This window comes from Oncorhynchus mykiss, chromosome 23 (genome assembly GCF_057628025.1).
Source record: "Oncorhynchus mykiss isolate SJ-2025 chromosome 23, ASM5762802v1, whole genome shotgun sequence".
Taxonomy (NCBI): Eukaryota; Metazoa; Chordata; class Actinopteri; order Salmoniformes; family Salmonidae; genus Oncorhynchus; species Oncorhynchus mykiss.
The window spans coordinates 28,807,338-28,832,969 of record NC_143044.1 but is presented as its reverse complement, the minus strand read 5'-3'; the positions used below and the strand labels follow the sequence as shown (position 1 = coordinate 28,832,969).

The following is a 25,632-nucleotide window of genomic DNA, read 5'->3' as shown; positions in this document are numbered from 1 at the left end:
GAAACCAATTAACCAAATTGTCTATACAGACAGAGATTCAGTGAAACAAAATCACATTAATTGATTATCAAACAAGTGGTTGAAGTCACAGGCTTTTGGTCAGGAGTAGGCCTAGGCTACTAGGCGACTGTGAGTGTAGAGCAAAATAATCCATTAGTTAATCTCCATAACATGGCAAAATGTTCTAATAAATGAGCATACTAGACAAGATGATCATGGGCAGCACTCACCTCAATTTAGGTAACATTTTCCAAGCCTAATTGTAGCCTAAACAATATCCAAATGGAGATTCGGGGAAAACAAAAATCTGAGTCCCCACGCTTGTCTCACAGCATGATGGTACTGTCCTAATCAAGACGGTGCTGAATTTATAATCTAGTTGATCACACGCGGGTAGGCTATTGCTTCAAATGTATTACAAGGAGTGGATGACTTTGGGAGTTTCAGTAAGCAACATTTTGATACATGCCTTGAATTGCATTTGCCTACTTTATCCCAATATTTCAGTCATTCAGGGATATTTATTTCCATATAAATGATTTCATGCATCCATCTAGTTGTGGTTAAGAAAACAGTGGTGGGTAGGGCTGTTGTGGTGACCGTATTACCGACACACCGGCAGTCACGAGTCATGAAGGCAGTCAAATTCCACATGACCATTTAGTCACAGTAATTAGGCTTCTCCAAGCTCTGATGCTACTGCTGGTCATTAGTAAGCCTACCAAACGTGCTAACTGCCTGGTACTTAGCACTCTATTGTCCCTCTAATCACTCTGACATCAATGCAAAGGTATTCAAAATCTAATCAAACACTTCATGAGAGCCCTTGAGCTCATGTTGTGCAACATTTCTATAGGTTATGCAATTGGTGGGAGAATACAGAGTTTTGATGGCCTCTTAAAAAGTGGATCCCATCTTTCTATAGGCTAGGCCTACGATATTTATTTTATTGATTAACTTTCCTAATATTAAGCACATAAGTTATACTCCTGTTGTAAATATAAGCAACCTGGCTGGCATAAAAATAAACCAGGGGGAAAAGCATCCACCATTCGCTATTTAAGTGCATAGATGACATGTTATTTTTCCCACTGCCCCTGTTTCGATACAGGTGCATATGTTATTTAGTATATGTACAGACAAGATTTAAGTCAAGAATAGCCTGATAGGCTAATATTGTCACCCATCACTTGTGAATTATATATTATCACTTGTGAATGATGCCCAGCATAAGAAACAGTGGCTTTTTTTTGCAACTTGTTTGAACCATAGTTGTCTAGCTCATGTTTTAATAAGGTTTGTATCTCAACTAAAGTGGCCAAATAGCTTCTTAATTAAGCACATTAATCTGCTTTACAAGGGGTATAGAGCCTAACTGACATACATTAACAGCGAGTGAGTTTCAATATTACGATAATAGCTAAAAATGCCAACATCGGTATCAGCCCGATGTCTAGTTTAAAGCCGACGTTAAAAAACAATTTTTTGTTGACCAAAAAATTCTGGGTGGATTTTCCTCAGGTTTTTGCCTGCCATATCAGTTATGTTATACTCAGAGACATTATTTTAAGTTGTAGAAACCGCAGAGTGTTTTCTATCCAATGTTACCAAGGTTTTGCATATCCTAGCTTCTGGGCTTGAATAACAGTAGTAGGCCCTAGTGGTAGGCTATGCGAAGAGATTGGTGAAGTGACATGCCTCGCAAAGTTTAGAACCTGTAGGAGGATGGTTAACGGGCTAACCTAGCAACCATCAAGAGTTTAAGAGCTTAGTGCATGCCAATGCCGCCTCGGCATTACTGCTATGTTTCATACTAAGCTGTAGGCAGAACTTTACCGACATTATTACTAGGTTGTTTGGTGGAAATACAAACTTTTGCTTTGATACTGTCAATACCTTTCAGATATAAAGAAAATGCAGAAAAAAGTTGATTGTGTAATACATTTTGTGGAAAAATGTCGGTATGAAAGGGATAATATTGTTATGGGTCAACATGATTGTTTCTTTGTTCTGTTGTACTCTAGTCCTAGCATCACACCTGAAGTTTATTGCCATTGTCTTATGTTAAGTAAGATGCTAACTTAGCCTAATATACAAAAGACAGTACGAGTCAAAACCGGACTCCTTTCTCCAATATGCAAGTTTTAAAGATCTAGGCTAGTGTGCTAGACCAGACCTAAACGCCTTCATCTATGTAATAATCCCCCCCTTTTAAAAACTGAGCCAGCAGAGATGTTGTACAAGGTAACCATGTCAAATGGCTTGGAATGTTTGACATTCCCCTTTACCCCTAGCCATGTTGGTTAGTGTGTCCTCTTGGGGTCCCTCATTTAGAGACTGAGTCAGTACCAGTAGTTTGTGAGGTTAATTAATTTGGCTGCTGTTTGAACAAGTCTTCCTTGAGGATCTGTGACTTCGACTGGTCTTAATTATGCTTGTACAGTTGTTTAGAAAACCTTTGTTAGGCCACAGGAAAATGCCTAGGTTAAGCTAAATGTAGGCTAGTTTTGGTTGTCTTAAGTTTTCAAGCTAATACCTTTTGGGTAATATTATGTTCAAGGTAGAAAGTGAAGTTTAGTGTCTACCATGTTATAGCCTAAATCATGAAATGGACTATTAGTGATGATCAAATAGCCTAGCTCACAGACCAAACTAGCATATCACGCTAACCATGCTGTGCATGTGCCTATTAGATTTGTTCCATTTTGTTGCCACCCCCCCCCCCCCCAAAAAAATAATTTAGTAGTATCCAATTGTTAGTAGCTACTATCTTGTCTCATCGCTACAACTCCCGTACGGGCTCGGGGGAGACGAAGGTTGAAAGTCATGCGTCCTCCGATACACAACCCAACCAAGCCGCACTGCTTCTTAACACAGCGCGCATCCAACCCGGAAGCCAGCTGCATCAATGTGTCGGGGGAAACACCGCCCTTAACCACTGCGCCACCCGGGAGGTCCACCATTTTCTCTTTTTAAACAGTTGCCCTTCTTTTTGTAAAGAAACTGGTACAGAGACAAATTAGAAGTTTAGTTTGTTGGAGTCATTAGGCTATCCCTTAGTCTGACTTAACCCAATTTAGATTCCAAATATTGACTTAGTAGTGGAGAACGGTTTAAGTGTAACCTATTTCTGTCTGCATGGTGTGGAGGGTGGTTTAGAGGGCTGCGGGTCCAGACCGAGATCATTGCGGCACGGTTGACTTTTTTTTTTTTTTTTTTCGCTCTGCGCTCAGGAGCTGGGGGTCACACTGACAACTTTGGGAAGATATTAGAGGTCGATTAATTAGGGCCGATTTCAAGTTTTCATAACAATCGGAAATCTGTATTTTTGGACACCAATTTTGTCTTTTTTATTTTTACACTTTTATTTAATCTTTATTTGACTATGCAAGTCAGTTAAGAACACATTCTTATTTTCAATGACGGCCTAGGAACGGTGGGTTAACTGCCTCGTTCAGGGGCAGAACGACAGATTTTCACCTTGTCAGCTCAGGGGATCCAATCTTGCAACCTTACAGTTAACTAGTCCAACGCAATAACAACGGTTGCACTCCACAAGGAGACTGACTGCCTGTCCGCGAATGCAGTAAGCCAAGGTAAGTTGCTAGCTAGCATTAAACTTATCTTATAAAAAAACAATCAATCATAATCACTAGTTGGTTGATGATATTACTAGATATTATCTAGCGTGTCCCTATAATCTGACTGAGCATACAAGTATCTAAGTATCTGACTGAGCGGTGGTAGGCAGAAGCAGGCGCGTAAACATTCATTCAATCAGCACTTTCGTGCGCTTTGCCAGCAGATCTTCGTTGTGCGTCAAGCATTGCGCTGTTTATGACTTCAAGCCTATCAACTCCCGAGATGAGGCTGGTGTAACCGAAGTGAAATGGCTGGCAGGTTAGCGCGCGCTAATATCGTTTCAAACGTCACTCGCTCTGAGCCTTGGGGTGGTTGTTTCCCTTGCTCTGCATGGTTAACGCTGCTTCGAGGGTGGCTGTTGTCATTGTGTTCCTGGTTCGAGTCCAGGGAGGAGCGAGGAGAGGGACGGAAGCTATACTGTTAAACTTGCAATACTAAAGTGCCTTTAAGAACATCCAATAGTCAAAGGTATATGAAATACAAATGGTATAGAGGGAAATAGTCCTATAATTCCTATAATAACTACAACCTAAAACGTCTTACCTGGTAATATTGAAGACTCATGTTAAAAGGAACCACCAGCTTTGATATGTTCTCATGTTCTGAGCAAGGAACTGAAACGTTAGCATTCTTACATGGCACATATTGCACTTTTATTTTCTTCTCCAACACTATGTTTTTGCATTATTTAAACCAAATTGAACAGGTTTTGTTATTTATTTGAGGCTAAATAGATTTTATTCATGTATTATATTAAGTTAAAATAAGTGTTCATTCAGTATTGTTGTAATTGTCATTATTACAAATAAAAAATAATAAAAAAATCGGCCAATTAATCGGTATCGGTTTTTTGGTCCTCCAATAATCGGTATCGGTTTCGGCGTTGAAAAATCATAATCGGTCGACCTCTAGAAGATTTTTAAAATGTTTTGTCACGCAGATTATTTGGAAATGATTGTTTCTGCTTTGTCTGTGTTAGCCTACCTACTGTATTAAAATGTTTGTTGCTTTGTTCACACACTCAGATTTTGCTGCTTCAAGTGAAGTAGCGTTCCTCTCTTCTCGTAGTTGGATGTGCAAGATCAAGTGTGCCTACAGTAAACGTTTAAACGTAATTGGGATCCTTAACGTAACAAAAAATCCCTAGCAAACCCCCTTTTAAAATATTTTTTGATGTACAATTTTAATCACTGCAGTTGTCACAAAACTACCACTAACAGGTCCCAAACATCATATAACAAATAACACAACAATGCTGTAATAATAGTAAGAGGAGGAAAAAATGAAATTTTAGCTACTTTATTAACTGTCTTGAAGCAACGCAGCAGCTTAAATGTGAATGAAGAGGTGAGCAGGGAGGGGGAGAGATGGCAGCGAACTTAACTTGCACTGGTACACTAAATTTTGCTAGTTATTAATCTGATTATGTAGTACCTGTCTTGACTGCATCAAATTGAGAGAAGCTGGTTAAGCTAGCGTTAGGTAGACTAATTGAGACTACATAACTTTTAACTGTGTGCTTTCTCCCCTTCCCGAATCCTACAGAAAATAACAACCACTCCATTCAAATTATTAAGTAGCAGCCTACCTGTTGGCTTTTGGTGTTGTAGCTTGTCCTTCTCATTTAACTTTTAGTTCTGTCATTTTAATTTCATCTTCCTTTAATTAGCCTAGATATCTCCTAATAACTACACAGAGGCTCTATGACTGAAGCCTAGTGCTGGTTTGACTCGTGATTGAACGATAACAAGCTACATGCGCCACTCTCGTGAAACTCAAGAGCAGCAGCAGCATAAATGATAAAATTGTCTCCATCTGCTGGATGCGCAATGTAAACCATCTGCATTGTAAATGTGGCAGTTTAAACACAAAGAAAAACAATTTGTCACATCCCTGGTGTCGAGGTTCAGCTTGGGCGGTATACCGTATACCAGGGTATTTGGAAATAGCCACGGGATGGTTCAATAGCGTTTAAACTATTTTGTTTATTTTAAATTTCCAATGCATTTTTATATTTGTAGATACTTGTGCAATACGTTAGATAAATCAGATCGCGTTCTTCATTTTCACCTGTAATATTATTTTACATTATGAAGCTTACCGTAGTTCCCCAGAACAGTTGAGCCAGTTACATGTTTGTTTGTAAATAGTACAACGGGAGAAGGCGGGAGCAGGTGAGTCCAGCTGTGTATTGACCGGTTGTGTTTTATATTGAAAGTCAAGTGTCTTTTTACAGTGATCAAGGAGGTGCAACTATAGTTTTCCTTCACAGGAAATACATTAGTGCAACACAGTCGGCAGAAAATAGCTTCATTTTCAACAGTAAATAAGCTTAAAAAAAGCAAGGTATTTTTTTATTGTTGCAATGCATGTCCATCATATTTCTAATGTTTATCATAAAAATAATGTAACCAGTTACTTTTTTAAATGTTTTGCTTAAAGTCAATCTAGCATATTACCAGGCTGGCTACACTGAGAAAAGTAGCTACACCAGTCAGAGTGCTGTCTTTTGATCGAATTCCCATTTGTGAATTCTCATCTGAGTGGAGAAGTGCAACTGAAGCACAAAATGAGTTTGATGCTGAGATTTAAATTAAAATAAGAAGCATTTTAGATCTGCGTTTAAAAAAACGCAACACAATATTTCTTAAGCATGAAAATCGAATAATTCTGCTTTAGGGCGACCCTTAACAAGCAAGTTAAACATATCTAAGTAAGTGGCTGAATTAATAAGCTCACGGGGCATCATATTGTGTTAGCTTTGACATGTTTGAGAAGGTAATGCCTGTTGGATGAGTAATATGTGCTGCTGCCACTGCAGCTTGATTCCCTTGCATTTTTGCCCCTCTCCTCTCAGTTCTAGGCCCGTCTGCTCCTCCCCTAACTTCTGAGAGCTGGCAGGCCCGTTGCCCAGACTTCACACAGACCATGTGTATATAGTACTGCTCTTCCTTCAGACAAGCATGCATCAAACTTAGTTAATTTGCACAATGTTTCTCGTTCACATTCGCTTGTAAATGTCCAAACTCACCCAAAATGACATTTGGTAGTGACTACCTACAGTGCCTTAGGAAAATAAGACACCTTGACTTTTTCCACATTGTTACGTTACAGCCTTATTCTAAAACACATTTTCCTCAGCAATCTACAGACACTAACCCATTAATGATAAAGCAAAACCAGGGTTTTAGATTTTTTTTCAAATGTATTAAAAAATAAACTCAGCACAAAAAGAAAAGTTGCTTTTTCAGGACCCTGTCTTTTCAAAGATAATTCGAAAAATCCAAATACAGATCTTCATTGTAAAGGATTTAACACTGCTTCCCATGCTTGTTCAATGAACCATAAAACATTTATGAACATGCACCTGTGGAACGGTCGTTAAGACATTAACAGCTTAAGACGGTAGGCAATTCAGGTCACAGTTATGAAAACTTAGGACACTCGAGGCCTTTCTACTGACTCTGAAAAACACCAAATGAAAGATGCCCAGGGTCTCTGCTCATCTGCGTGAACGTGCCTTAGGTATGCTGCAAGGAGGCATGAGGACTGCAGATGTGGCCAGGGCATTTAATTGCAATGTCCGTACTGTGAGACGCCTAAGACGGTGCTACAGAGAGACTGGACGGACAGCTGATCGCAGTGGCAGACCACGTGTAACAACACCTGCACAGGATCGGTACATCCGAACATCACAGCTGCGGGACAGGTACAGGATGGCAACAACAACAACTCAACTCCAGCCACTTTAATAATGGAAATTGATGGAAATTTATGTAAAAATGTATCACTAGCCACTTTAAACAATGCCACTTAATATAATGTTCACATACCCTACATTACTCATCTCATATGTATATACTGTACTCTATCATCTACTACATCTTGCCATCTTTATGTAATGCATGTATCACTAGCCACTTTAAACTGCCACTTTATGGTTATATACCCTACATTATTCATCTCATATATGTATATACTGTACTCTATACCATCTACTGCATCTTGCCTATGCTGTTCTGTACCATCACTCACTCATTCATATATCTTTATGTACATATTCTTTATCCCTTTACACTTGTGTGTATAAGGTAGTAGTTGTGGAATTGTTAGATTACTCGTTGGTTATTACTGCATTGTCGGAACTAGAAGCACAAGCATTTCGCTACACTCGCATTAACATCTGCTAACCATGTGTATGTGACAAATAAAATTTGATTTGAACTGCCCGAGTTACATGAATGCACAATCCCTCCATCAGTGCTCAGACTGTCTGCAATAAGCTGAGAGAGGCTGGACTGAGGGCTTGTAGACCTGTTGTCTGGTGAGTACCTGCCTTACATCACCGGCAACAACGTAGCCTATGGGCACAAACCCACCGTCGCTGAACCAGACAGAACTGGCAAAAAGTGCTCATCACTGATGAGTCGCAGTTTTGTCTCACTAGGGGTGATGGTCGGATTCGCGTTCATCGTCGAAGGAATGAGCATTACACCGAGGCCTGTACTCTGGAGCGGGATAGATTTGGAGGTGGAGGGTCCGTCATGGTCTGGGGCGGTGTGTCACAGCATCGTCGGACTGAGTTTGTCATTGCAGGCAATCTCATTACTGTGCGTTACAGGGTAGACGTCCTCCTCCCTCATGTGGTACCCTTCCTGCAGGCTCATCCTGACATCACCCTCCCACATGACAATGCCATCAGCCATACTGTTCGTTCTGTGCATGATTTCCTGCAAGACAGGAATGTTCGTGTTCTGCCATGGCCAGTGAAGTGCCCAGATCTCAATCCCATTCAGCACGTCTGGGACCTGTTGGATCGGAGGTTGAGGGCTAAGGCCATTCCCCCCCACAAATGTCTGGGAACTTGCAGTTGCCTTTGTGGAAGAGTGGGGTAACATCTCACAGCAAAAACTGGCAACTGTGGTGCAGTCCATGAGGAGGAGATGCACTGCAGTACTTAATGCAGCTTATGGACACACCAGATACTGCTACTTTTGATTTTGACACATTATTCGATTTCTGTTAGTCACATGTCTGTGGAACTTGTTCAGTTTGTCTGTAGTTGAATCTTATGTTCATACAAATATTTACACATGTTAAGTTTGCTGAAAATAAACGCAGTTGACAGCGAGAGGACGTTTCTTTTTTGGCTGAGTTTGTATACCTTATTTACGTAAGTATTCAGACCCTTTTGTTATGAGACTCAATTGAGCTCAGGTGCATCCTGTTTCCATTGATCATCCTTGAGATGTTTCTACGACTTGATTGGAGACCACCTGTGGTAAATTCAATTGATTGGACATGATTTGGAAAGGGCACACACCTGTCTATATACAGTCCCACAGTTGACGGTGCATGTCAGAGCAAAAACCAAGCCATAAGGTTTAAGGAATTGTCCGTAGAGCTCCGAGGCAAGGTTGTGTTGAGTCACAGATCTGGGGAACTGTACCAAAAAATGTCTGCAGCATTGAAGGTCCCCAAGCACACTGTGGCCTCTATCATTCTTAATTGGAATAAGTTTGGAACCACCAAGACTCTTCCTAGAGCTGGCCACCCAGCCAAACTGAGCAATCAGAGGAGAAGGAACCCGATGGTCACTCTGACAGAGCCCCAGAGTTCCTCTGTGGAGATGGTTGTCCTTCTGGAAGGTTCTCCCATCTCTGCAGCACTCCACCAATCAGTCCTTCACGGTAGTGGCCAGACAGAAGCCACTCCTCAGTAACAGGGATATGACAATCAGCTTGGAGTTTGCCGAAAGGCACCTAAAGGACTCTCAGACCATGAGACACAAAATGATCTGGTCTGATGAAAGAGTTTGAACTCTTTGGTATGAATGCCAAGCATCACGTCTGGAGGACACCTGGCACCATCCCTACGGGGAAGCATGGTCGTGGCCCTTCTCAAGCTGATTCCACTACTGCCCTCATGGAACTTCAATGGACTTCATTCAAACTGGAAACCATATCCTGTGGCTGCATTTATTGTAGATGGGGACTTTTACAAAGCACATTTGAGGAAAAGGCGACCTAAATTCTATCAACTTATTGACTGTAGTGCTCGCCTGGAAAAACACTGTTGACCATTGTTATTCTGACTTCCGGGATGCATACAAGGCCCTCCCCCGCCCTCCTTTTTGCAAATCTGACCATGACTCCATTTTGCTCCTCCCTTCCTATATTCAGAAACTCAAACAGGATGTAACCGTGCAAAGGACCATTCAATGCTGGTCTGACCAATCAGAATCCACAATTCAAGATTGTTTTGATCACGCGGGCTGGGATATGTTCCGGGTAGCTTCATAGAATAATATTGATGTGTGTATATACCGAGACAGTTAGTGAATTCATCAAGAAGTATATTGGAGATGTTGTTCCCACTGTGACTATTGCAACCTACCCTAACCAGAAACCGTGCATACAGTTGAAGTCGGAAGTTTACATACACCTTAGCCAAAGACATTTAACTCAGTTTTTCACAATTCCTAACATTTAATCCTAGTAAAAATTGCCTGTTTTTAGGTCAGTTAGGATCACCACTTTATTTGAAGAAAGTGAAATGTCAGATTAATAGTAGTGGTTATGATTTATTTCAGCTTTTATTTCTTTCATCACATTCCCAGTGGGTCAGAAGTTTACATACACTCAATTAGTATTTGGTAGCATTGCCTTTATATTGTTTGACTTGGGTCAAATGTTTTGGGTAGCCTTCCACAAGCTTCCCACAATAAGTTGGGTGAATTTTGGCCCATTCCTCCTGACAGAGCTGGTGTAACTGATTCAGGTTGAAAGGCCTCCTTGCTCACACACACTTCATCAGTTCTGCCAACAAGTTTTCCATAGGATTGAGGTCAGGGCTTTGTGGTGGCCATTCCAATACCTTGACTTTGTTGTCCTAGAGCCATTTTGCCACAACTTCAGAAGTATGCTTGGGGTCATTGTTCATTTGGAAGACCCATTTGCGACCAAGCTTTAACTTCATGACTGATGTCTTCAGATGTTGCTTCAATGTATCCACATAATTCTCCTGCCTCATGATGCCATCTATTTTGTGAAGTGCACCATTCCCTCCTGCAGCAAAGCACCCCCACAACCTGATGCTGCCACCCCCGTGCTTCAAAGTTGGGATGGTGTTCTTCGGCTTGCAAGCTTCCCCCTTTTTCCTCCAAACATAAAGATGGTGGTTATGGCCGAACAGTTCTATTTTTGTTTCATCAGACCATAGGACATTTCTCCAAAAAGTATGATATTTGTCCTCATGTGCAGTTGGAAACCGTAGTCTGGCTTTTTTATGTGGATTTTGGAGCAGCGGCTTCTTCCTTGCTGAGCGGTCTTTCAGGTTATGTCGATATAGAACTTGTTTTACTGTGGCTATAGATACTTTTGTACCTATTTCCTCCAGTATCTTCACAAGGTCCTTTACTGTTTTTCTGTGATTGATATGCACTTTTTGCACCAAAGTATGTTCATCTCTAGGAGACAGAACGTATCTCCTTCCTGAGCGGTATGACTGCTGTGTGGCCCCATGGTGTTTATACTTGCGTACTATTGTTTGTACAGAGGAACGTGGTACCTTCAGGCATTTGGAAATTGTTCCCAAGGATGAACCAGACTTGTGGAGGTCTACAACTTTCTTTCTGAGGTCATGGCTGATTTATTTTAATTTTCTTGTGATGTCAAGCAAAGAGGCACTGAGTTTGAAGGTAGGCCTTGAAATACATCCACAGGTACACCTCCAATTGGTCTCAAATGATATCAATTAGCCTATCAGAAGCTTCTTTAGCCATGACAATATTTTATGGAATTTTCCAAGATGTTTAAAGGCACAGTCAACTTAGTGAATGTAAACTTCTGACCCACTGGAATTGTGATAACGTTAATTATAGTGAAATAATTTGTCTGTAAACAATTGTTGGAAAAATACTTGTCATGCACAAAGTAGATGTCCTAACCGACTTCTTAAAAAACTATAGTTTTGGCAAGACATTTGTGGAGTGGTTGAAAAATGAGTTTTAATGACTCCAACCTAAGTGTACGTAAACTTCTGACTTCAACTGTAAATGGCAGCATTCCCGTAAACTTGAAAGCGCAACCCACCACATTTAACCATGGCGAGGTGACTAGGAATATGATAGGATACAAACAGAGTAGTCATTCCCCCCTCAAGGCAATCAAACAGGCAAAGGTCAGTATAGAGACAATGTGGAGTTGCAATTCAACGGCTCAGACACGAGACGTATGTGGCAGGGTCTAAAGACAATCACCAACTACAAAAGGAAAACCAGCCACGTTGCGGACATTGTCTTGCTTTTGGACAAGCTAAACATGTTCTTTGCCTGCTTTGAGGATAACACAGTGCCACCAACGTGGCCAGCTTCCAAGGACTGTGGGCTCTCCTTCTCCGTGGCCGATGTGAGTAAGACATTTAAACGTGTTAACCCTCTCAAGGCTGCCGTCCTAGATGGCATCCCTAGCAGCATCCTCAGAGCATGTGCAGACCAGCTGGCAGGTTTGTTTACGGACATGTTCAATCTCTCCCTGTCCCATATCTGCTGTCCCCACATGCTTCAAGATGGCCACATTGTTCCTGTACCCAAGAAGGCAAAGATAACTGAACTAAATGACTACCGCCCCGTAGCACTCACTTCTGTCATCATGAAGTGCTTTGAGAGACTAGTCAAGGGTCATATCACCGCACCCTAGACCCTTTTCAAGTTGCTTACTGCCCCAATAGGTCCACAGATGATGCAACACACTGCCCTATCCAATCTGGACAAGAGGAATACCTATGTAAGAATGTTGTTCATTGACTACAGCTCAGCATTCAACACCAATGTACCCTCGAAGCTCATCATTAAGCTCGAGGTCCTGTGTCTGCACCACGCCCTGTACAATTTGGTCCTGGACTTCCTGATGGGCTGCCCTAGGTGGCGAAGGTAGGAAACAACATCTCCACTTCGCTGATCCTCAACACTGGGGCCCCATAAGGGTGCGTGCTTTGCCCCCTCCTGTACTCCCTGTTCACCCATGACTGCGTGGCTATGCACGCCTCCAACTCAATCAAGTTTGCAGACAACTCAACTGTAGTAGGCTTGATTACCAACAATGACGAGACCGCCTACAGGGTGGTGGTGAGGGCACTGGGAGTATGGTGTCAGGAAAACAACCTCACGCAACATCAACAAAACAAAGGAGATGATCGGGGACTTCAGGAAACAGCAGTGAGAGCACCACCCTATCCACATCGATGGGACAGCAGTGGAGAAGGTGGAACGTTTAAAGTTCCTCGGTGTACACATCATGGACAAGCTGAAATGGTCCACCCACACATTGTGGTGAAGAGGCTGAAGAAATTTGGCTTGTCACCTAAAACTCTCGTAAACTTTTACAGTTGCACAGTTGAGAGCATTCTGTCGGGCTGTATCACTGCCTGGTACGGCAAAAGCACCGCCGGGCTCTCCAGACGGCGATGCGGTCTGCACAATGCATTACCGGGGTCAAACTACCTGCCCTCCAGAACAGCTACACCACCTCATGTCACAGGAAGGCCAAAAAGAACATCAAGGACAACAACCACCCGAGCCACTGCCTGTTCACCCCGCTATCATCCAGCAGGTTAGGTCAGTACAGGTGTATCAAAGCTGGGACTGAGAGACTGCTACAGTGGGGAGAACAAGTATTTGAGACACTGCTGATTTTGCAGGTTTTCCTACTTAAAAAGCATGTAGAGGTCTGTAATTTTTATCATGGGTATACTTCAACTGTGAGAGATGGAACAAAAATCCAGAAAATCACATTGTATGATTTTTAAGTAATTAATTTGCATTTTATTGCATGAAATAAGTATTTGATCACCTACCAACCAGTAAGAATTCCGACTCTCACAGACCTGTTAGTTTTTCTTTTAAGAAGCCCTACTGTTCTCCACTGTATTAACTGCACCTGTTTGAACTCGTTAACTGTATAAAAGACACCTGTCCACACACTCAATCAAACAGACTCCAACCTCTCCACAATGGCCAAGACCAGAGAGCTGTGTAAGGACATCAGGGATAAAATGTAGACCTGCACAAGAATGGGATGGGCTACAGGACAATAGGCAAGCAGCTTGGTGAGAAGGCAACAACTGTTGGAGCAATTATTAGAAAATGGAAGAAGTTCAAGATGACGGTCAATCACCCTCGGTCTGGGGCTCCATGCAAGATCTCACCTCGTGGGGCATCAATGATCATGAGGAAGGTGAGGGATCAGCCCAGAACTACACGGCAGGACCTGGTCAATGACCTGGATGACTTGAGAGCTGGGACCACAGTCTCAAAGAAAACCATTAGTAAAACACTACGCCGTCATGGATTAAAATCTTGCAGCGCACGCAAGGTCTCCCTGCTCAAGCCAGCGCATGTCCAGGCCCGTCTGAAGTTTGCCAATGACCATCTGGATGATCCAGAGGAGGAATGGGAGAAGGTCATGTGGTCTGGTGAGAAAAAATTAGAGCTTTTTGGTCTGAACTCCACTCGCCGTGTTTGGAGGAAGACGAAGAATGAGTACAACCCCCAGAACACCATCCCAACCGTGAAGCATGGAGGTGGAAACATCTTTTTTTCAGGATGCTATTCTGCAAAGTGACAGGATGACTGTGCCGTATTGAGGGGAGGATGGATGGGGCCATGTATCGCGAGATCTTGGCCAACAACCTCGTGGCTGGGTCTTCCAGCATGACAACGACCCGAAACACACAGCCAGGGCAACTAAGGAGTGGCTCCGTAAGAAGCATCTCAAGGTCCTGGATTGGCCAAGCCAATCTCCAGACCTGAACCCAATAGAAAATCTTTGGAGGGAGCTGAACATCCGTATTGCCCAGCAGCAACAGCCCCGAAACCTGAAGGATCTGGAGAAGGTCTGTATGGAGGAGTGGGCCAAAATCCCTGCTGCAGTGTGTGCAAACCTGGTCAAGAACTACAGGAAACGTATGATCTCTGTAATTGCAAACACAGGTTTCTGTACCAAATATTAAGTTCTGCTTTTCCGATGTATCAAATACTTATGTAATGCAATAAAATGCAAATTACTTAAAAATCATACGGGATTTTCTGGATTTTTGTTTTAAAGTGTACCTATGATAGAAATTACAGACCTCTACATGCTTTGTAAGTAGGAAACACTGCCGATTTTGCAGGTTATCAAATACTTGATCTCCCCACTGTATCTCAAGGCCATCAGACTGTTAAATAGACATCACTTGCACAGAGAGGCTGCTGCTTACATACAGACTTGAAATCATTGCCCACTTTAATAAATGGAACAGTAGTCACTTTAATAATGTTTACATATCTTACATTACTCATCTCATATGTATATACTTTATTCTATACTATCTACTCTTAATATATGTCGCTCTGACATGAATTAAGAATATATATATATATATATATATATATATTCTTAATTCCTTTGACTTGGTATTTGTTGTCTAATTTGTTAGATTTTATTTGTTAGATATTGCTGCACTGTCGAACTAGAAGCGCAAGCGTTTCGCTACACCCGCAATAACATCTGCAAAACACTTGTGACCAATAAATAAATGTATGTGACCAATAAAATGTGATTTGATCTGGCAGCATCATGCTGTTGGGATATTTTTCAGCGGCGTGGACTGGAAGACTTGTCAGGATCAAGGCTAAGATTATCATAGCAAAGTACAGAGATCCTTGATGAAAACCTGCTCCAGAGCACTCAGGACCTCAGACTGGGGCGAAGGTTCACCTTCCAACATGACAATGACCCTAAGCATACTGCAAAGACGATGCAGGAGTGGCTTCGGGACAAGCCGCTGAATGTCCTTGAGTGGCCTAGCCACAGCCCGGACTTGAACCCAATCACATAATATCTGGAGAGACCTGAAAATAGTTGTGCAGCGACGCTCCCCGTCCAACCTGACAGAGGTTGAGAGGATCTGCGGAGAAGAATGGTAGAAACTCCCCAAATACAGGTGTGCCAAGCTTGTACCGTCAATCCCAAGAAGATTCAAGGCTGTAATCACTGCCGAAGGTGCTTGAACAAAGTACTGAGTAAAGGGTCTGAATACTTCCGTTAATTAAATAGTAAAGTTTTTTTGTTTTTATACATTTGCAAACATTTCAAAAACCTTGTTTTTGCTATGTCATTGGGTGTTGTGTTTAGCTTGATGACGGGAGGGAAAACACTTTAAACCATTTTATAAGGAGTCAAGGGGTCTGAATACTTTCTCAATGCACTGTATGTATAACTTTGAGCTGGATTCCCTGTCTTTGCAATTAGTTTATTTTCGTTTGCGTGTACGGTAGCATTTTTTTGCTAGCAGACTCCATGGAAATTCGCTATTACGTGTGCTAATTTATTTAGCGTTCTGGTAATAAATACCCAATTGGCTTTTTTTTGTGGGGGGTTTTGGCGCCCCCTTGTGTACTAAGCCAGTAACGCCGGTGTGATTGAAGGACGGAATGAGGATATGAAAATCTGGATACCGCCCCATCCTAGTTGAGGTGCAATCAAAAAATTGTGAAAAGGCGCAGCGTGCACAGGCTACCATGTTAAGTGAACGATTGCCAGATCGAACGGTTGCAAGATCGAATCCCCGAACTGACAAGGTTAAAATCTGTCATTCTGCTCCTGAACAAGGCAGTTAACTCACTGTTCCTAGGCAAATAAGAACTTGAAAATAAGAATTTGTTCTGAACTGACTTGCCTAGTTAAAGGAAGGAATGTGCAAGTGTCCGCAGTCTGTCCAACTCTGCTCCAAACTGTCTAGCCTATTGGCTGGTATAGACTATACCGATAACTTAATATAATGGGCCACATAAGAATCACAGGTAATTTAATATTTCTTCAGTTATTTGTGTGCATTTTGATGTTGCCTATTGGGTGCAAAATAGCTGGCACCGTGGCTGGCAAGTGAGCTGTCACATTCGCCTAAAATAACATTGCGGGACTGGGGGGAAGCGGTCGGACAGAAAGCCAGCAGGAGCGGGCGGGTACGGTATGAAAAGCTGCGGTTTTGGGCGGCAGCGGGATGAAGAAATCTGTCATGCGCAGACTTCTTGATGGGTTCCTTGTGTTGGGTGTGCTCTGGGGGTGAATAACGGTAACAGGAAGAGCAGGTTAGGCTAGCTGACATTGTATTCTGGAGCAGCTGATTGACTTGTCTTGTCGGGACATTGGAATAGGCCTAGTCTATAATGAACACACTAGAGGCTTGTGTGCTCCTCTGTCTGGCCAAAGGATCATTGAAACCATGAGTTTCAGGCCAGGACAAACATTCTATGAAACCAGTGTAGGTTTTATCCACACATCAGATGGCCAAGGTTGTATTGTCCGGGTGTGTGTGTCTGTGCCTCCATCCCAAGAATACCAGTTTACAGTTCAGTTATCATTAGGCTAGGTTTGTTGTTGACATAGCAGAATGTGTTATTGTGAACAGGAAAATTTACATTTCCAAAGAACTCAACCACAATGTAATATTTTTTTATCAGTTAACCGCACACAGTCAACAAGAAGCTTGCCTATTTCATTCTCTAGTTTACATTTTAGCATATCATTGTCTCCTCTATTATATTATTATTATTATAAGTAGGCCAAATCACAGCCTGGCTACCATTCAAACATAAAATGCAGTTGGTGTTGAAGCTGTAGGCCTAGAAAGTCCCAGTATTGATCTACTTTCCTTCACGCGAAGATGGGCAGGTCTTTGTCATAAAGACAACCTGCAATAGTTATGGAAGTTATATCAATGGTAAAGGATGAGCAAAACATTGATGGATTTGAAGGACTCCTTATTACCTTTTGAGTTCATAGCACCTAAGAATCACTAGGCTATTTAGCCTGTGTGTTAGGCTATTTAGGCTAACTCGATTTCTGTCCTGAAATTATAAAACCTTGAACATTTCTGGAAGTTTACTTACCGGTAGAAGGTCTAGGCTACATTTTCATTTTCAATTAATGTAAAATATGGAAGCCTAGATTGAGTGTGCTCTTGAAAATGCAAATTGGAGTCCAGTTCACCATCACTGATTGCATTGTTTGCAATCAAAGTAAGCTACTTGTCCTTAAAATAGGCCTACTTCAATAGAGATTTTTTATACCTGTTATGCTGTAGCTTATTATTCATATTCAATTAAGGTGGAGGGCTATTCCCTCACGACTTCTGTTAGTCTCACTATAGGTCTCTACTCCTAGGGTCGATGTGCATTTAGACAGGCAGCCCAATTCTGATCTTTTTCCACTAATTGGTCTTTTGACCAATCACATAGCTATTTTGCCCAAACGTGCAAAATCTCACAATTGGGCTTGCCTCTGAAAACGAAGCCTAATGCAGAACTTTTGCCAATTATTTGCATATCTCATACCCATCCAATTTATACCACCTTTACACAAGTGGTATAAACTGAAATTAAGCCTAGATATAGAAATAAAAAATCTGATTTTGAGTTTTTAGGGTGGCTGTGTAAACACTTCATTTTCAAGAACACTGGTTGTATGTTTTTGAAACAAGTCTTTTGGGGTTAATGTTAATATTTATGAAACAGAGATGGTGTCGGGAAGTGTCAGGATAAGGCAGCATCCAAGTAGGTCATCATCCAGATAAAAGAACAGGCTAGTTGATTACATCAGAGAACTGGGTAGGAACTGAACAATATTTGCCAGACCACTGACTACCACTCTTAAACCTAATTGCTTAACTTTTTTGCTGGTTAAAACGTATTTAGTGAGTTGATTGTGGTCAAGTATGGTCTTTCAGTTAGCCTGTTATTACATATGTTTAACAGTAGCTAGGTGTCCATCCAGTTGGCGACAGATTTTAATGCAACTAATGTAAAAACTATGTGCATTTTCCCACCAGACATTTTTCCATCAAACTGACTTGTTGTTGATAAGTCTATGTATGAGGACGTAGTGCACATAGAAATAACTTTTGCAGTAATATTCCCATATACCGAGAGAACTCTACTCTGTTTTTATAGCAAATGTGACCAGTCTGGTCTTGGCAGGTGCGCTGAAAAAAATTGTTTACAGATAACAACCTCATCATGTAGGCTATGGATAAAAGCGAGATTCTTTTTGTTGGTTAAACGGCAGCCAAGCATCCATCATCATGTCACCAGAACAGAACCCTCGATATTTATTGGAAAGGAGCCTCAAGCTCATCACCGTGTGCTTTCACCACCCTGTGAATTTCATCTTAACTTATTGCATTTCTGTAGCCTTATAAACTGCATGCTTTCCCAAGTCGTAGTGGGATAACAACAAACAAATTGTCTATCAACATTTAAAAAATTGTACTGACATTTCCTGTTTCCATCAACCCGGTTGTGATTATTATAATTTTTTTTCATGTGTCAGGTAATTCATCCACATGAAATGGTTGGATGGAAACCTGGTTAGTCACTCAACAGTTTAAAGTGGCAATCAGCAGTTGAAACAATAACAAAGCATTTCCCTGCCCCCGTTTTGGTAAAAAGTTGAGGCATGGGGCTGGAGACATGTGACCACTCTCAAATTAAAAGACAGAGGTATTGACGCAAGGACTGACCATCCATGATATCAAATGATAGTTTTAACCATATTTTGAGGTTATATAGTGTTTTTTTTTTTATGTTCTTTGTTTACAAACATTTGACTAAACAAGCTTATAGTTTGACTGTTCTTGTCTACTTGCAGTGTTTTAGGTTTTGTGTGCACCCTAGGAATAATAGCTGCTACTTCGGCAAAAGCTAATGGCAATACGAATAAACCAATAAAAAGACAAGTTATATTTTTCAAGAATCAAGTGGTACATTCATTTTATAAGCCCCAAAATTGATGTACAGTGGGGCAAAAAAGTATTTAGTCAGCCACCAATTGTGCAAGTTCTCCCACTTAAAAAGATTAGAGAGGCCTGTAATTTTCATCATAGGTACACTTCAACTATGACAGACAAAATGAGAAAAAACATCCAGAAAATCTCATTGTAGGATTTTTAATGAATTTATTTGCAAATTATGGTGGAAAATACGTATTTGGTCACCTACAAACAAGCAAGATTTCTGGCTCTCACAGACCTGTAACTTATTCTTCAAGAGGCTCCTCTGTCCTCCACTCGTTACCTGTATTAATGGTACCTGTTTGAACTTGTTATCAGTATAAAAGACACCTGTCCACAACCTCAAACAGTCACACTCCAAACTCCACTATGGCCAAGACCAAAGAGCTGTCAAAGGACGCCAGAAGCAAAATTGTAGACCTGCACCAGGCTGGGAAGACTGAATATGCAATAGGTAAGCAGCTTGGTTTGAAGAAATCAACTGCGGGAGCAATTATTAGGAAATGGAAGACCTACAAGACCACTGATAATCTCCCTCGATCTGGGGCTCCACGCAAGATCTCACCCCGTGGGGTCAAAATGATCACAAGAACGGTGAGCAAAAATCCCAGAACCACACAGGCGGACCTAGTGAATGACCTGCAGAGAGCTGGGACCAAAGTGACAAAGCCTACCATCAGTAACACACTATGCCGCCAGGGACTCAAATCCTGTAGTGCCAGACGTGTCCCCCTGCTTAAGCCAGTACATGTCCAGGCCCGTCTGATGTTTGCTAGAGAGCATTTAGATGATCCAGAAGAAGATTGGGAGAATGTCAGATGAAACCAAAATATAACTTTTTGGTAAAAACACAACTTGTTGTGTTTGGAGCACAAAAAATGCTGAGTTGCATCCAAAGAACACCATACCTACTGTGAAGCATGGGGGTGGAAACATCATGCTTTGGGGCTGTTTTTCTGCAAAGGGACCAGGACGACTGATCCGTGTAAAGGAAAGAATGAATGGGGCCATGTATTGTGAGTGAAAACCTCCTTCCATCAGCAAGGGCATTGAAGATGAAACGTGGCTGAGTCTTTCAGCATGACAATGATCCCAAACACACCGCCCGGGCAACAAAGGAGTGGCTTCGTAAGAAGCATTTCAAGGTCCTGGAGTGGCCTAGCCAGTCTCCAGATCTCAACCCCATAGAAAATCTTTGGAGGGAGTTGAGAGTCCGTGTTGCCCAGCAACAGCCCCAAAACATCACTGCTCTAGATGAGATCTGCATGGAGGAATGGGCCAAAATACCAGCAACAGTGTGTGAAAACCTTGTGAAGACTTACAGAAAATGTTTGACCTCTGTCATTGCCAACAAAGGGTATATGACAAAGTATTGAGAAACTTTTGTTATTGAAATACTTATTTTCCACCATAATTTGCAAATAAATTCATAAAAAATCCTACAATGAGTTTTTCTGGATGTTTTTTCTCATTTTGTCTGTCATAGTTGAAGTGTACCTATGATTAAAATTACAGGCCTCATCTTTTTAAGTGGGGGAACTTGCACAATTGGTGGCTGACTAAATACTTTTTTGCCCCACTGTACAGTAGCAACTGCAGCTTGCCCCTTTTAATTGGGTTCATAGGTTTCTGGAAAGCGTTTTTTGTTTTATCACTGATACTGTTCCATCACATTTTCAGGATGGGACAAATAGTAGGCCATTGAAAACCATATTTTATCTCATTTGTTCACACTGAATGCTTTACTATGTCCATGTCAACTATACAGCCAGTCTAATATGTGTATTTTGTCTTTTCCAGACATTTTTTCAGCTGCTAAAGCTACGAAAGCTGGGCCTGAGTGACAACGAGATCCAAAGACTTCCTCCAGAAATTGCAAACTTCATGCAGCTGGTAGAACTTGATGTCTCTCGTAATGGTGAGATGAGAGAACCACTGGTCTTAAACACTGTTGGAAGGATCTTCAACCCCACCAAATTAACTCACATTGATTCAACCACGGGTGCTATGAATGAACAAACATTTTAAAACTGCTGATATTTTGATTAAAAATACATTTGATTGATTGATTGTTAAGCCCTTTTTACGTCAGCAGATGTCACAAAGTGTTATACAGAAACCCAGCCTAGAACCACAAACAGCAAGCAATGCAGATGTAGAAGCACGGTGGCTAGGAAAAACTCCCTAGAAATGCGGGAACCTAGGAAGAAACCTAGACCTTGGTTATAAGATGTTATTACTATGATAGGCCTATATGTTAGAAAATGTAGCGAGTAAGTGCTAGACAAGCAATAGAAGTAGCTCAAACCACCAGTCATGCTCAGCACTATCCATCCTCTCGCTTTCACTGTACACATCAAACATATTCTCAGAGCCATAATGGTGTGGTTTCTCTCATAATGTCTGGACTAAAAGGGTTAACATTCCTCAAAGAAAGCTGCCATCACAGAGCTTCCTAGCAGGACCAAATCCAGAATGCTTCCCAGCAGGACCAAATCACATGCAACTCTCCATGTTTGGCGCAACAACCATGATAATTTAGTGGCGATTCAAATTATTTTAAATAGACAGTTCTCCTTTATGTATGTTTTATGTCTATCTGTTTACATTGCCTGGATCAGTAGCTTTTAGTGTAATGTCTAGTTGGATGGACTTTCTGAACTATTTTGTAATCTTGATTGAGGGATGTCATAGTTAATGATTTTATAGTTTGGTCAAGAAAGCTTGTCTTCACAACCTTGTCTTCATTTTACGTCCAATGTTTGATACTCGATACCAGTGTTTCCCAAACTTTTTATAGTCCCGTACCCCTTCGAACATTCAACCTCCAGCTGCGTACCCCCTCTAGCACCAGCGTCGGCCGACTCTCAAATGTTTTTTTGCCATCATTGTAAGCCTGCCCACACACACTATACGATACATTTATTAAACATAAGAATGAGTGTGTTTTTTCACAACCTGGCTCGTGGGAAGTGACAAAGAGCTCTTGTAGGACCAGGGCACAAATAATAATATCATTCTAATCAATAATTTAGCTCTTTATTTAACCATCTTGCATATAAAACCTTATTTGTTCATTGAAAATTATTGCGAATAACTCACCACAGGTTAATGAGAAGGATGTGCTTGAAAGGATGTACATAAATCTGCAATGTTGGGTTGTATTGGAGAGAGTCTGTCTTAAATCATTTTCCACACACAGTCTGTGCCTGTATTTAGTGTTCATGCTAGTGAGGGTTACAAATTCACTCTCACATAGGTGTACACATCAAACCTGGTTGCAAAGGGCATCAGTGTCTGAATAGCGCGATTTGCCAAGGAAAGATACTCTGAGCGCAGCCTAATCCAGAAATCTGGCAGTAGCTTCTGATTTAAATTCAATTTTCACAGAACCACTTGTTGCAATTTTGATGAGGCTCTCTTGTTCAGATATTGGTAAGTGGACTGGAGGCAGGGCATGAAAGGGATAACGAATCCAGTTGTTTGTGTCATCTGTTTCAGGAAAGTACAGTGAGGGAAAAAGTATTTGATCCCCTGCTGATTTTGTACGTTTGCCCACTGACAGAAATGATCAGTCTGTAATTTTAATGGTAGATTTATTTGAACAGTGAGAGACAGACTATCAACAAAAAAATACAGAAAAACGCATGTCAAAAATGTTATAAATTGATTAGCATTTTAATGAGGGAAATAAGTATTTGACCCCTCTGCAAAACATGACTTAGTACTTGGTGGCAAAACCCCTGTTGGCAATCAGAGGTCAGACGTTTCTTGTAGTTGGCCACCAGGTTTGCACACATCTCAGGAGGGATTTTGTCCCACTCCTCTTTGCAGATCTTCTCCAAGTCATTAAGGTTTCGAAGGTGACGTTTGGCAACTCGAACCTTCAGCTCCCTCGCAGATTTTCTATGGGATTAAGGTCTGGAGACTGGCTAGGCCACTCCAGGACCTTAATGTGCTTTTTCTTGAGCCACTCCTTTGTTGCCTTGGCCGTGTGTTTTGGGTCATTGTCATGCTGGAATACCCATCCACTACCCATTTTCAATACCCTGGCTGAAGGAAAGAGGTTTTCACCCAAGATTTGACGGTACATGGCCCCGTCCATCGTCCCTTTTGATGCGGTGAAGTTGTCCTGTCCCCTTAGCAGAAAAACACCCCCAAAGCATAATGTTTCCACCTCCATGTTTGACGGTGGGGATGGTTTCTTGGGGTCAAAGGCAGCATTCCTCCTCCTCCAAACACGGCAAATTGAGTTGATGCCAAAGAGCTCCATTTTGGTCTCATCTGACCACAACACTTTCACCCAGTTGTCCTCTGAATCATTCAGATGTTCATTGGCAAACTTCAGATGGGCATGTACATGTGCTTTCTTGAGCAGGGGGACCTTGCGGTGCTGCAGGATTTCAGTCCTTCACGGCGTAGTGTGTTACCAATTGTTTTCTTGGTGACTATGGTCCCAGCTGCCTTGAGATCATTGACAAGATCCTCCTGTGTAGTTCTGGGCTGATTCCTCACCGTTCTCATGATCATTGCAACTCCACGAGGTGAGATCTTGCATGGACCCCAGGACAGGGGAGATTGACAGTTCTTTTGTGTTTCTTCCATTTGCGAATAATCGCACCAACTGTTGTCACCTTCTCACCAAGCTGCTTGGCAATGGTCTTGTAGCCCATTCCAGCCATGTGTAGATCTACAATCTTGTCCCTGACATCCTTGGAGACTTCTTTGGTCTTGGCCATGGTGGAGAGTTTGGAATCTGATTGATTGATTGCTTCTGTGGACAGGTGTCTTTTATACAGGTAACAAACTGAGATTAGGAGCACTCCCTTTAAGAGTGTGCACCTAATCTCAGCTCGTTACCTGTATGAAAGACACCTGGGAGCCAGAAATCTTTCTGATTGAGAGGGGGTCAAATATTTATTTCCCTCCATTAAAATGCAAATCAATTTATAACATTTTTGACATGCGTTTTTCTGGATATTTTTGTTGTTATTCTGTCTCTCGCTGTTCAAATAAAGCTACCATTAAAATTAGAGACCGATAATTTCTTTGTCAGTGGGCAAACGTACTAAATCAGCAGGGGATCAAATACTTTTTTCCCTCACTGTACCTGCGTAATTTTGCACCCAACTCGATCAGGTTTTTACAATTTGACATTGTCCGTAAGCTTGAGTTCATTTGCACACAAAAAAAATCATAGTGATGGAAAGACCTGTGTGTTGTCCTTGTTAATGCAGACAGAGAACAGCTCCAACTTCTCAATCATAGCCTCAATTTTGTCCCGCACATTGAATATACTTGCGGAGAGTCCCTGTAATCCTAGATTCAGATCATTCAGGCGAGAAAAAACATCACCCAGATGCCAGTCGTGTGAGAAACTCGTCATCATGCAAATGGTCAGACAAGTGAAAATTATGGTCAGTACAAAGAACTTTAAACTCGTCTCTATTCAAAAAAGTGTCAATACTTTGCCCCTTGTTAACCAGTGCACTTTTGTATGTTGTAAAAGCATTACATGGTTGTCTGTCAGGCATTCCCTTGGCAGCAAGAGCTTCTCGGTGGATGCTGCAGTGTACCCAAGTGGCGTTGGGAGCAACTGCTTGCACGCTTGTTACCACTCCACTATTTCTCCCTGTCATGGCTTTTGCGCCAGTACAGATAACAACATGAGCAGCAGCTACGTTTGGCTACATACGGACCGTCAGTGGAATTCCTGCAAGAGAGTAACGGTTGTGATTGGATGATAATTATTTGACTATGCTACCTGTATTTGACATTGTAATGTTATTTCGCTGAACTCTAAATGGTTTCATTTTATTTTTGGCAGTGAAATGAGGCTACTCGGGCGAGAAAAAAACCTCACCCAAATGCATAGCCACGTTGGAAAATATAAATGGACTGTGTGTGTTGATCAAGATGTACCTAACATGTATTTATTTTCATCCCTCATATAGACATCATGGAAATTCCAGAGAGCATTTCTAACTGTAAAGCTCTCCAAGTAGCAGACTTTAGTGGAAACCCATTAACAAGGTAACTGATCTTTGAATTCATGTCGCCATAAATGTTTAGCAAATGGGAGTGAACAAAACAAACATACCGTAGCAACACAGTAGTGTAGCAGCACTGTAGTAAGTCATATCTAGGAACTTTGCATGA

General features: G+C 41.6%; 1 protein-coding gene across 2 annotated transcripts in view; it reads left to right on the top strand.

The window, feature by feature from the left end:
- LOC110502701 (uncharacterized) overlaps positions 1–25,632 on the top strand; it is a 77,995-nt gene that overhangs the window by 15,313 nt on the left and 37,050 nt on the right. For both annotated transcript variants that reach the window (XM_021580941.3, XM_021580940.3), the window contains exons 2-3: positions 21,274–21,391; positions 25,428–25,506. In XM_021580941.3, coding sequence (XP_021436616.2) covers positions 21,274–21,391; positions 25,428–25,506 — 197 coding nt within the window. The remainder of the gene's footprint in view (positions 1–21,273; positions 21,392–25,427; positions 25,507–25,632) is intronic.